The sequence below is a fragment of the Leptidea sinapis genome, chromosome 17 (genome assembly GCF_905404315.1).
Source record: "Leptidea sinapis chromosome 17, ilLepSina1.1, whole genome shotgun sequence".
Classification (NCBI taxonomy): Eukaryota; Metazoa; Arthropoda; class Insecta; order Lepidoptera; family Pieridae; genus Leptidea; species Leptidea sinapis.
The window spans coordinates 8,535,972-8,548,099 of NC_066281.1; the positions used below are offsets into that span (position 1 = coordinate 8,535,972).

Sequence of the window (12,128 nt, forward strand, 5' to 3'; positions counted from 1 at the left end):
AGGTATTATGAAACAAGACCAACTACGAACAAAATGATGACTTGATTAACTATTCAAAAACAGAAAAAACATTTGGCAGAATTATTACTCCTGGTATTATTTTATGGCTATATTATGAATGTGTCAGGTAGACTGTTATAGACTTGTAGAGGTCGAGAATCGGGCCGACGACATAATATTATTTTACGCTCGCTACCGCCGGCTCAGGGTTCACACTTCACAACAGTGAACAGGCACAGCTTATTAACTGACGTGATCGAGGGCGCTCGCGAATTCCGCATTCGGCCGTGGTCTGTCAGTGAAACGGGCGCGTACTCTGCTCGTCTCTGGTCGGCACTCGGCAGTTGGCGGTCGCACCACAATACAGAACCTACGCCAACACTGACACAATTGGACCGTACGCATTTCGCACACAAGGAAACAAAATCATTAGAACAATGATAGGTAAGAATTTTGTTAATTTACATATGTATAGATATTATTATTACGACGTCTATAATATTTATAGAGAATTTAATATGGTGTCTTGATATTATGTTAGCATAGTTCTGGCTTATTTATAAACAATAAATATTTATCCAAGTGCTGTGATTTTTCTTGAGTATAAATTCCGCTTAAATTTAGCGATAAGGTTATTTAATCTGAGCGGAATTTACACTGAAGAAAACTCACAACATTTCGATAATTATGGATTTCCGAAACTAACCCGTAATTCAGTAAATAATATATATAAGTAGATGTGATAAAGAGTAATGTAGTACAATAAATAACACAAAAATGATTATTAATCTTATATGTACATACTTTAGTTTGAATAGCTTTGATTGACCTGGCCTCTCAGTCATCGTTTTTTCATTTGAGCTATTTTAAAACATGTACTTAATACAATATACCTACTCTATTTTGTAATTTTGCGAAGTTCATATTATTATATATTTTTAATTATGGTCGTAATGCACAAGGAAAAAGGCTAATGGGAAGTTAGGGGCTGAGGGGTGAGGTAAAGTGCGGATACGGGGTCGCTGGCCGAAACACGTGGAGGCGGACTGCGGTTTCTACGACAGAAACCGCGGTGCGCCGCCACGTGCCGTCAGAGGACATTCACTCCGCTCCGCCCGCCGCTACACTTCTCTCCGGCCCTCTGCCTCTGGCCCGCACTTGTGCATCCTGATATCCCTGAACGCTTAATGTTCACAACAAACATAGTGCAGTGAACGGTCGGCGTGATTTAACCGAATTAGTTAGTACTTAATAATTATAATGAACAACATCTGTGATTCACCTATAATATATGAATTTCGTTGTTCTTCAGGTGATGAAGAACGTGTTCACCAGTGCAGGGAGTGCGGGTTGACGCTGTCAACTCGGAGCGCGTTGACGGCGCACACGAGGTCTCACAGGGCCTCCGCTGACGCCCACCGATGTGACGTGTGCCACAAGACATTCGCGGTGCCGGCGCGCCTGGTGCGACACTACCGCACGCACACGGGCGAGAGGCCCTTCGAGTGCGAGTACTGCCACAAGATGTTCAGCGTCAAGGAGAACCTACAAGTGCATCGCAGAATACACACCAAGGAAAGGCCGTACAGATGCGGGGTTTGTGGCGCTGCGTTCGAGCACTCCGGGAAATTGCATCGACACGCTCGCATCCACACCGGGGAGAGGCCGCACGCCTGCCCGCACTGCCACAAGACTTTCATCCAGTCGGGACAACTAGTCATCCACCTCCGCACCCACACGGGCGAGAAGCCGTACCGTTGCCCGGCGCCCGGCTGTGGCAAGGGCTTCACTTGTTCCAAACAACTGAAAGTGCATTCTCGCACGCATACAGGCGAGAGGCCGTACACTTGCGAGATATGCTTCCGTGATTTTGGCTACAACCATGTATTGAAGCTGCACCGCTTCCAACATTTCGGTGAACGCTGTTACCGCTGCACGGTGTGCGACGGTACGTTCAACACCAAGAAGCAGATGGAAGCGCATATCTACAAGGAGCATGGGGCCGACGCGCCACAGACGGCGCCGCTGCCAGTCACGGCTCCGGCGCTGAGCGGCAACATGATGTGTGACATCGTTGAAGCGGCGCTGCAGCAACTGCCTCCAACTCCACCCAGCTCACCGCCATCACCCCCATCAGCATCATCATCACCGACGGTCTCTACAATATCCTACGTCGCTCCGATACCTGCACCCGTCGCTCCCACGCCATCGCCATCACCACCTGTGTGCCAACAATTCATCTTAGTGCCTTCTTCACTACCGCCGCGGAAACGCAAATTTATACCTCAAATAGAAATACCCGAACCTGTAGTTCGGCATACATCTGTAATACAGTTTGCACCAGCAGCCGAGTCTTCGTAGCAAATTAATATGAAACTATTAGCAATATTTAACGCTTAAATTAAAAGGCTGTTTTTCGACTGCATAAATGTTATTATTGTGTTAGTAAAGTATAACGTGATCTTGAATAGTTAATAATATTAGTTAAAAATTGTTTGCATAATAATAACAACTGTCATAATTGGAAAGACTAATTAAATATTAAGAATACATTTGTTTAATAATTATAATATGTATTAATTTAAATGATTAGGTAATTTTAATTAAGTTAAGAGCTGTTTATCTATGCAGTTTAGATGGTCTAGTTGATTTACTATGTCGTGTTTTTGTAGAGGAATGTAGCTATGGTAGTTATGTATAATAAATATGTATTTATAATTATGTACTCTTAGTATATTTTTAGTCCCAATAAAAAGTATTGCTTACAAGAATGTTTATTTTTATACCTAATATTTCGCTAAATAACCTGTAGTGACGTAGGTCAAAATATAATCTATATTTATACAATTTTCTAGATTCTACTGTTGATTAGATCACCTATTTGAGTAGATAGTACAGAATTCTACGGAGCGATGTGCCTAAATACTGGACTAGGTCAGGTTTTATTACTACTAATTTAAATAAATTTGTTCAACGATAATCTCAAGTGTTATTCCTACCAACAGACAGTTTTGGAATCATAAAAGTAAAACTTCTTGAAAAAAAAGAATAACTTGTTCCTTATTTGCATACTATACCGTATTTTATTTATTTTCTTTGACACTTCTTTTTTTTTCAAGTACCTATTACAAGATGGTGTTTTATATATCTTGGACCAAGTGATTGTTTTAATCGTCGTAATAATCGTGTGATATCGAAGACTATGACTTTATCTTTAGCGCCCCTTGTACCTACGTACGTAAAATTTAAAAGTGGTATTAATGAACTTTTAACGTTTTGTACTCATGTACAATTCCGGAGCGAAATTTAAAGTTTCATATAATCGGCCTGTATCATATTAGCCAACATAGGTAAAATTTTTAAAAGCGAATGACTTAACTATATTAAATCTAAACCTAAATGTATCTTTATTATTATCATATTATTTATTATATTAATCTGTACGTAATGTATGTACATAATATACAATATACATAATGGTATCAAAATGAGTGTTTTGTGTCACGACGTTAGTAGTCTCCTAAGTAGTATCATTCTCAAATATTTCGTTGAAGCATGAGACAACCTTTTTCCTTCGATATTCTACACGGATCTCAGCAAAATGTTTAATCATTTCAATAATTATTAATGTTTTAAATAATGAAAAATGTAAGATCAGTATCATCAGGATACACATCAAATTTTTACAAAGTCATATCACGAATCCTACAGGGGTACCATCTAGGACCTAAATTATTTAATATTTTTACTAACGGCATAGCACACTGTTTCAAAATATTTTCTATGCTTATGGTCTCCAAATATTAAAGCCAGTAACATCAATCAAGGATTCCAAAATTACTTCAACAAGATCAAGACAGACTGATGCTGCAAGTTTAACGATATTTCATTAAATACATACAAATGCCTCACAATGCAATTTATAGGTTATAAAGATAACAGCGTTTCATCCCATTACGTAGAAATAGAACATCCCCAAGAGGAAGAATTTGAAATCTCCGGACGAGGAAAATATATTGTCAACGTAGTGAAAAGTTGATAATGACGAAACTGATGGAATGTATCACAGACTACATAGAAGTTACTACGGAATGTATAAAGAAAGGACACGAATATTATTTATCTGCGTAGTTTTAATCTGTGGCACGATCCCTCTCTCTATAGAATATTGTTAGTCTATTATATATACACACAATTATTACCTACTAACAACTAACTGACTTTAATTTAATATTATAACTATCATAATTTAAAATATATTGCAAACTTATAACCATAAATATATAACTCTGCAATCGAATCGTCGACTCAGTCCGATACATTTTAACTATAATATATAATATACGTCAATGCCGGATTCTATTAAAATACTTCAATATGCCGATTGCCGTCGATTATCTATACAATATGACGGTTACAAAATGTGAAAAGAGGCTGAATTTAATGAGATGCCTCTAGTGGTTACTGAAAGATGTCCCAATATTATAGGTACTGAATGAACGAAGAAGATACTGATGGTTGGTTGATTTCGGGAACACTCAAATACTTCGAAATATTTTATTCCAAATTTCGATGTTCCGATTTTAAAAATCAAAATTTCATAATACCTATGACTTATGAATTTAATAATGCTATTTGTTTTTTTTTCGATTTTCATAAGCTCGAAGAAGAATTTAGTAAGAAAGTTTAAGAGAAAGTAAGAACTTTCAGCAGTGCTGTAAGTTCTTCGAAAATAGGGAGAATAAATTTCTCCCTATTTTCGAAGAAGAAGGACGTGGTGATTATTTACACTTCAAGTCTTACGTCTACACAAATAACGAATCTCGGATAGGATATCCATATTGTTGAAATCATTATTTTCCGCGGCGTCCATCTTGGATTTCAAAATTGATCGAAATTCAAATCAAATCTGCTATCACCAAATTATAACTGAGCGCGATATTTAAATCAGCTCTATTTAATAACACAAAGTTGATAACCATATCCTACTATATTCTTAAAATCAATTTAATTAAAATTTGAACAATGAAATTTGATTAAATACTCTTTACGTACCAACCTCATTATCTATAGTTAGGGAATCTTGAGTTTATAAACAAGCAACTTCATCCAATACGTGATAAACTTCAGCTCCTTTTAGAATTTATAGATACTTGTTCATACTGGTCCCATAAATCTCCCCCGTGCCTTGTCAAAAGCTATCAAAAATTTTACTCCATACAAGCGCCGATGTTTAGCACATATTGTTACCCTACTTTTGATACTAAATATAGGGCACTAATAATCTCACCGGATGTTAGGATCAATTTTTCCATTTTCAGTATAATATTGTCGAGAAAACAAAACTTCCACCTGAATCATCTGTATTTACTGGAGAATGTCTTGATCTGTTTAAATCTATTGAATGTATACTTCTTGCTAAACTTAAGAAATCCATTATATTTATAGACTGTATGAGTGCCTTACAAGCTCTATCTAGGTTTCCATTCAAGTCTGCCCCAATTAACCATGTTATTTTAAAAATTCGAAACCTGCTAGTGACATGTAATGAAAAAGGCTATAAAGTGGTGTTTTCCTGGGTACCAGCTCACTCTGGCATTTTTGGAAACGAACGATCTGACCAGCTTGCCAACGAAGCTATTTCATGCGGAGATATGGCAGATTATTATAACAATGCCCATGATATGTGTACATTGCCAAAATATTCCCTTCAGGAGTCTTGGAGAGTGGCATGGTTGATCTCTAGCAAGTTAAAGGGTAAAACATTTGCTAGAATTCAAAACTGTATTCCGTCAAAGCCATGGTTCTCAGGATTGGTGTTGAGCAGGAGAGTGACGTGTATCTTGACGCGTATGCGTTTGGGCCACGTTTGCTCTCCTGTTCAACTGATGAAATTTGGGATTGTGAATAGTGATCTGTGTGAATGTGGTGAGTTGGGTGACCTGAACCATATATTTTTATCATGCCCAAAATATAACTGGGAATCGTTATACGCGGGTCTTATTCAGTGTCATATTCCACTTCCTACTTCTGTTGACATCCTCTTATCCTCTAATAAACCTTGTGTATATAAACTTCTTTCCTCATTTATCCTATTAAATGATATTAAACTGTAAATAAGTAGTATAAATAATAAGTATTCCATTATATATTATTTTCTATCCTTTCCTGATCCTATCAAAAATTTCGTTAGTTATTTTCTATTTTTTTCTAAGTAAATAAGTTTCCTCCGTTTTAAAAAGAAATAAAGGAAAACTTGACAATGGCTCAATCGCTTAACGCGCAGAGCCAATAAACCACGAGGAAGAAGAAGAAACAAGCAACTCCATCCTTACACAAAATAGTATGAAATAAAAGAAAAAAATATTCAAAACCACAATTAAAATTTATGCTTCAACGGGTTATTTTTATGTTATAACTATTACTTAACGATGTTATGTGACTGTTTGCTTTGTTGTTTAAACGGCCTGTCTAGTTTCTGCACACTTTGGTTGCACAACTCGTCATTTTCAACATAATCTATTTAGTAGCGATCGATGACATATACATTAATGATGATAATATACCATCAAAGTATTAACTATGTAGGTATGTTATATTATTTTTTGTTTCACGTAAATACAATACATATTACTGAAATTATCACTACGAGAAGTATCGCACGATGATTTCTAATGAGAGGTTCAATGCTCTCCCCAGATGCCAATACAGATCTCGGAATCTGAAGTTTGTTTCATCCGATTTCGATCTGATGTGTTGTTATAATTTGATATAATACACATGTGGCAATGCTTCATTACCCAATTTCATACCTACAGGGGGGCAGTTGCCTTGACGGAGGGTGAAAGTAATTTTTTTTGAGGGTCTGGCCTTGATTCTCCACAACCATTAAAATAATTATCACAAAATAAAATATTTAAACTATTAACAATAAGCTTATACCTATTCAAAGGTTAAATCTAGCACTAGCACTAGCAAATATATGTAGATACTTATAAATGTTGCGTAGTAAATAGTAACCCCCTTATTAATAATAGTCTGTTAACTTAAAGCATTGCTAATTCTCACTCTGTCTTCTTCTATTGACCTAAGTCAGAATGAGAAAAAACACTCCTTAGCGGCTGTTTAAAGTTAGCGGACCATTATGAATAAGGGGGTAAGTGTATAAAATTACATTACGCGAGGATAAGTTAGATAGGTAACTGCATCGAAATGATCTTCACAATAGTATGCAAAAGTTTTAGGTCATATTAATAAAGAAGTCATAGTGTTATATGAGATAGAGAAGAGTATCAACAGTAGACTATGAGTAAATCAGTGCATTCACCATTATTAAATATAAGAAATCAATTTTTTAAATTAATTGCAACTTTTTATTCTCATGACAACGTAATAACTCTGATAACTACTTTGTAATCATAGTAACCAAAAGTCACTATTCTTAATCTATGAGTAGGACCTCTATGATACATAGCTGACATCTTTCTCAATTTCGGAACCGCTAGCAGAATAAAAATGACGTCGTCACGCTTTACGACTTACGAGTAAGTTTATTCTCATTGTAAAAAATTTGACAGCCATTTTTAAGGCTAGAAAAAAAAAGCTGCTATTCTCGTAATTTTTCTAGTTCGCTTTAGCATTTTTTAGAAAAAAACGTTATCATCTCCATTGAGAGGGTCTGTGGAAATTAGATTCCATCCAGTCAAATGCTATGAGTATACTTCGTTCACTTCTAGTTGAACATACAACGCTCCTTACTAAAATTAAGTCAACCTGAACTCAAGCAAACTTGAGGCAAAACTCCTTGATAGAAATTCTATATATCTGCTGTTATGGAACTCCTAATATGGAAGAATTTTCATTTTCTTGTTAGAATATTACCTTTTCAAAATAAGTATTATTATATTATGTACTCTAAGGTCATCTCAATTTTAAAAATATTCGACGCGTGTATAATCTGCTGATTTTGACAGTTTGTCAAATTTTATAGCCATTTTGAGCTAAGCGAGAATAGACGCTTTGAATTGACGGCTGACGCTTACTCATTGGTTTTCGCGGGGTTTACCGGCAGAATAAAATCTAATTAAGGGATTGTTATATTAAATCAAAAGAAATCCTTTTAACCCTATTCCAAAATGGTGAATATATTATTCCTACAACATTTGTATACCTCAATAATTTTAATGTTTTTGTTATTTTTCTACTTAATGTTATTGTTATTTTGTTTACAGACGATCGGAAAGAATAATAAAATGCAACAGCATATCAATTATAGAGTTAGAGTAATATTACAAGATTCTCGAACATTTATTGGAACTTTTAAAGCTTTCGATAAACATATGAATTTGATATTAGGAGATTGTGAAGAATTCAGAAAAATTAAGTCCAAAAACTCAAAAGCGCCGGACCGCGAAGAAAAGCGAACTCTAGGATTTGTACTTCTACGTGGAGAGAATATAGTATCTATAACCATTGAAGGACCACCTCCTCCAGAAGAAGGTTTGCCCCGTGTACCATTGCCGGGTGCTATTGGTGGCCCAGGAGCTGGTAGAGCGGCTGGACGCGGAGCAGGATTTGGAGGACCACCGCCTGGACTTCAAGGTCCAGCTAGAGGTGTTGGAGGACCATCACAACAGCATATGGCTCCAGGAGGCCGTGGGCAAATGTCAGCTCCTCCTCAGATGCGAGGAGGCCCTATGATGGGAGGTCCCCCGCCTGGCATGATGGGTGCACCACCAGGAATGGGACGAGGTGGACCAGGGCGTGGGCCACCTATGCGTCGTTATTGAAGTGGTTATATTTAAATAAATTAGGTTTACTTTAAATTTGACTTTTAAATGATTGAACATTTTTTTAAATCTGTGAGTTATGTGACTGTCTGTAATGAGTGTTCTGTATAATAATGTTGTACAAGGCAACCTTTATTGTGTATTTTTGATGAATGTGGAACAACTGCCTATCTTGAAGGTAAAATTATTAATGAAACCTTAACCCTCATTTTACATCAAAAATCAAGTCAAAACTTGTAGAATACTGGGCACAACATAATTATTTGTTTTAGATATGTACTGCAATTGTCTGAAACATACTTTCTTTCACACTCTATTGCCAACAAGTCTTTATACTATTATAAAATACATCTGCGATTACATATAGGTCTATCACTTTTTTGACTATAGCTGTAATTGGTGCAAACCATTTTAATTCAAGTAAAATAAATAAAAATAATTTAATGGTTGATCCAGTCTGATATTTGACAGTGTTCACACCAACAAAAAACACATGTTTTCAACAAGTATTGTTAATTTTATTAAAGTTTATGTATAATACATATAATTTAAAACAATTTACTCTATCCATGCTTGTTGGATAAAGTTTTAAACATTTACCAGACAAAATGCATTTTTTTTAAGTAGAAAAGAAGAGATAAATGGAGTGGTCAAAGAAACAAACTTAATTAGCAATGTTTATCTCTCTTATACTCTTTCAATAATTTTATTATCGCTTTGGAAGCATCAGTATTGTATTGACTACTTTTTGCTTTTGAAATCGCTGCAAATACAGTAAAGTTGAATCACCAGTAGTTAGAAATCCCAAATAAACAAAAAAAGTGTGTATATCTTCCTTATAGGCCGGCAACACTCCTGTGATTCCTCTGGTGTTAACTTACAAGACAATATGTGGTCTCTTATCACCAAGTAACCTATAGGCTTGTTTGTCCTCCTTTTCCATAAAAAATAATAATTGTTCTGCTGTGTGTTATGTTCTGAGTGAAGGCTTTTAAACAAAATGGGACCTTACATTTAAGGAAAATACAATTTTAATGGACAATTTCTTAATATAATAACTGAGCAACAGGAGATAAATAAGCTATCTAATATAATATCTTATACTTAACACACATTCAGCAAGTAAATTTCCCAAGATCTTGGTTTCTTCGTCTTATTATCTGAACTTGTTCTTGAGAGGTTTAAAAATTTATTCCTTTAGAATTCGTTTTGATGTCATTTCTAATATACTAGATGCTACTACCACTTCGGAAACAAATGGCGATCTGAGAGAGGAAGTGGCGCAAGAAACTCTCCCAGCATTCTTTTTTTTTTTGCTCTTTTTAATGAAATATACAATATTGTACTGTCATTGCTATTGCTATAAAATAATCATAATCTAGTCCCAGGCTATCAGATTACTTAGACATTCAGCTGTGGAGTAGTAGGATTTACTACAGAGCCATTTGTAAATAAAACATTTAAATTTATTTATAGATAATGTCTGAACAGTGGCTGGGATTTCATTATAAGTGTACACATTTCCCCTAATGCTATTTTTTTTTTATGAAAATAAAGGATGAGACGAGCAGGACATTCAGCTGATAGTAACTGATACACCTTGCCCATTACAATGCAGTGCCGCTCAGGATTCTTGAAAAACCCAAAAATTCTGAGCGGCACTACAACTGCGCTTGTCATCTTGAGACATAAGTTGGCAAGTCTCATTTGCCCAGTAATTTGACTAGCTACGGCGCTCTCCAGACCGAAACAGTAATGTTTATACATTACTGCTTCACAGCAGAAATAGGCACCATTGTGGTACCTAAAATCTAGCCAGCATCCTGTGCAAAGGTGCTCCCACTGGTAGAATTATTTGTATCTTATGAAGCCTACTAGAATTAATCCCTTATTTATAGTGTTATAACAATGAAAATTACTATGAAGAGCAAAAAGGTGATGATTTTTGTGAAGATATATTAAATTTTCATAAATGTACTGACAATGAACAGTCATAATATTTATTTCTTTAAGAGGCTGTCTATAACCAAGCTGATGTATAGCACGAACAGCTCTCTTTTGCAGAGCAAACACTATATCAATGTCAGCAGCTATCCATATCTTTGGGGCACCTGTTAAATTTATAAGGAACCTAAAAGTGAAGGTTTGTGTTTTTTTTTATAAGGGGGAGGGGGGGGGGGGGGGCAAGCGAGCAAGAGGCTCCACGAGATGGGGATAGTTGAGGCAACCGCCCATGGACATCACCGCAACATCAGATATAAGTCTAGTCGTAGTGTCAAGAGATGTGTTGCCTTTAAGGTGGGAGTATGCTCTTTTCTTGTAGGTCCCTAAGTTGTGTCGGTTCGGGAAAACCGTAGCCGGTATTTGATTCCACAAAGTTGCTGTGCGAGGCAAGAAGTTTCTTGCCAAACGCACGGTTGCACGTTATGTTCGTTGGTGGAATTCGGCCGTTGGAATCAACCCGCCTATATATAAGTTGCAGGCGATGGCTTATAGTGAAGTACTGTCTCGCCTTACTGAGTACACCAAGCTTTTTCTCTTCCAAGTGAGCACGGACGCTCGATATATTGGCGCCAAGTATGCCAATACAGAAGATCTAATAATTGCCTGTTGAACGCAGCTCATGATATGATTCGTTTCTGCGTTACCACTATGAGACCTGTAGACACACGAATAGATGCGGACGCTGTCCTCAAAATCTACACGGCGCCAGAGAGTAGGATTTGGCCTCCGGGCCCTCGACACTAACCTATGCGGGGTATCATTATATAATGTATCTTGGAATGTTATAAACTGGGAATCTGGGAGAGTGCAAGACTGCAACATTGAATATAACTTATTAATAAACAATACACTATTTGGAATTTGCTTCTGCTTTTGAGAACTTTTTTCTGACATTCCAGTTTCTATCACAAACACTCGTAACTCCACCAATGTTGAGGAGTCGATGAAGAAGGTAAACATGTCATCTTTGTTAGCGAACACCGAAATAGTTAAAACTATTAAATCTCTAGACATAAAAAATCTGCTCATATTTGGTACATTTCTGTAAAAGTAAATCCTGAAAACGTATTGTCCTGTTTCGATATTACTAACGCTTAGTAAAATTCTTGAAAAATAATTTACGGCGAATGCTTACTTTAACTCTCATAAGTTACTTCATTCATATGATATAGTTTTGGGACAAACAACTACTGATGCAGGTGTTTACCTAGTCAAGAATATTATTGAGGCTTGCGAGAAATCACAAAATGCACGTGCGATTTATCCTATGGCTTAATTGAGGTCAACATTCAATACTTGTCAGGAAGCTATGTCACTGTGGCATAAAAGCAACTC

The 12,128-nt window shown here is 36.3% G+C and overlaps 2 protein-coding genes across 2 annotated transcripts; both read left to right on the plus strand.

The window, feature by feature from the left end:
- Positions 1-230: 230 nt before the first annotated feature.
- On the plus strand, positions 231-2,642 carry LOC126969290 (Krueppel homolog 1-like). Its single transcript, XM_050814675.1, has 2 exons — positions 231-444; positions 1,313-2,642. The coding sequence occupies exons 1-2, from the start codon at positions 438-440 to the stop codon at positions 2,359-2,361; spliced, it is 1,056 nt and encodes a 351-aa protein (XP_050670632.1). The 5' UTR covers positions 231-437; the 3' UTR covers positions 2,362-2,642.
- Positions 2,643-7,970: 5,328 nt separating this feature from the next.
- Positions 7,971-8,918, plus strand: LOC126969190 (small nuclear ribonucleoprotein-associated protein B). The gene is made up of 2 exons (XM_050814507.1): positions 7,971-8,138; positions 8,232-8,918. The coding sequence occupies exons 1-2, from the start codon at positions 8,136-8,138 to the stop codon at positions 8,787-8,789; spliced, it is 561 nt and encodes a 186-aa protein (XP_050670464.1). The 5' UTR covers positions 7,971-8,135; the 3' UTR covers positions 8,790-8,918.
- The last annotated feature ends 3,210 nt before the right edge of the window (positions 8,919-12,128 follow it).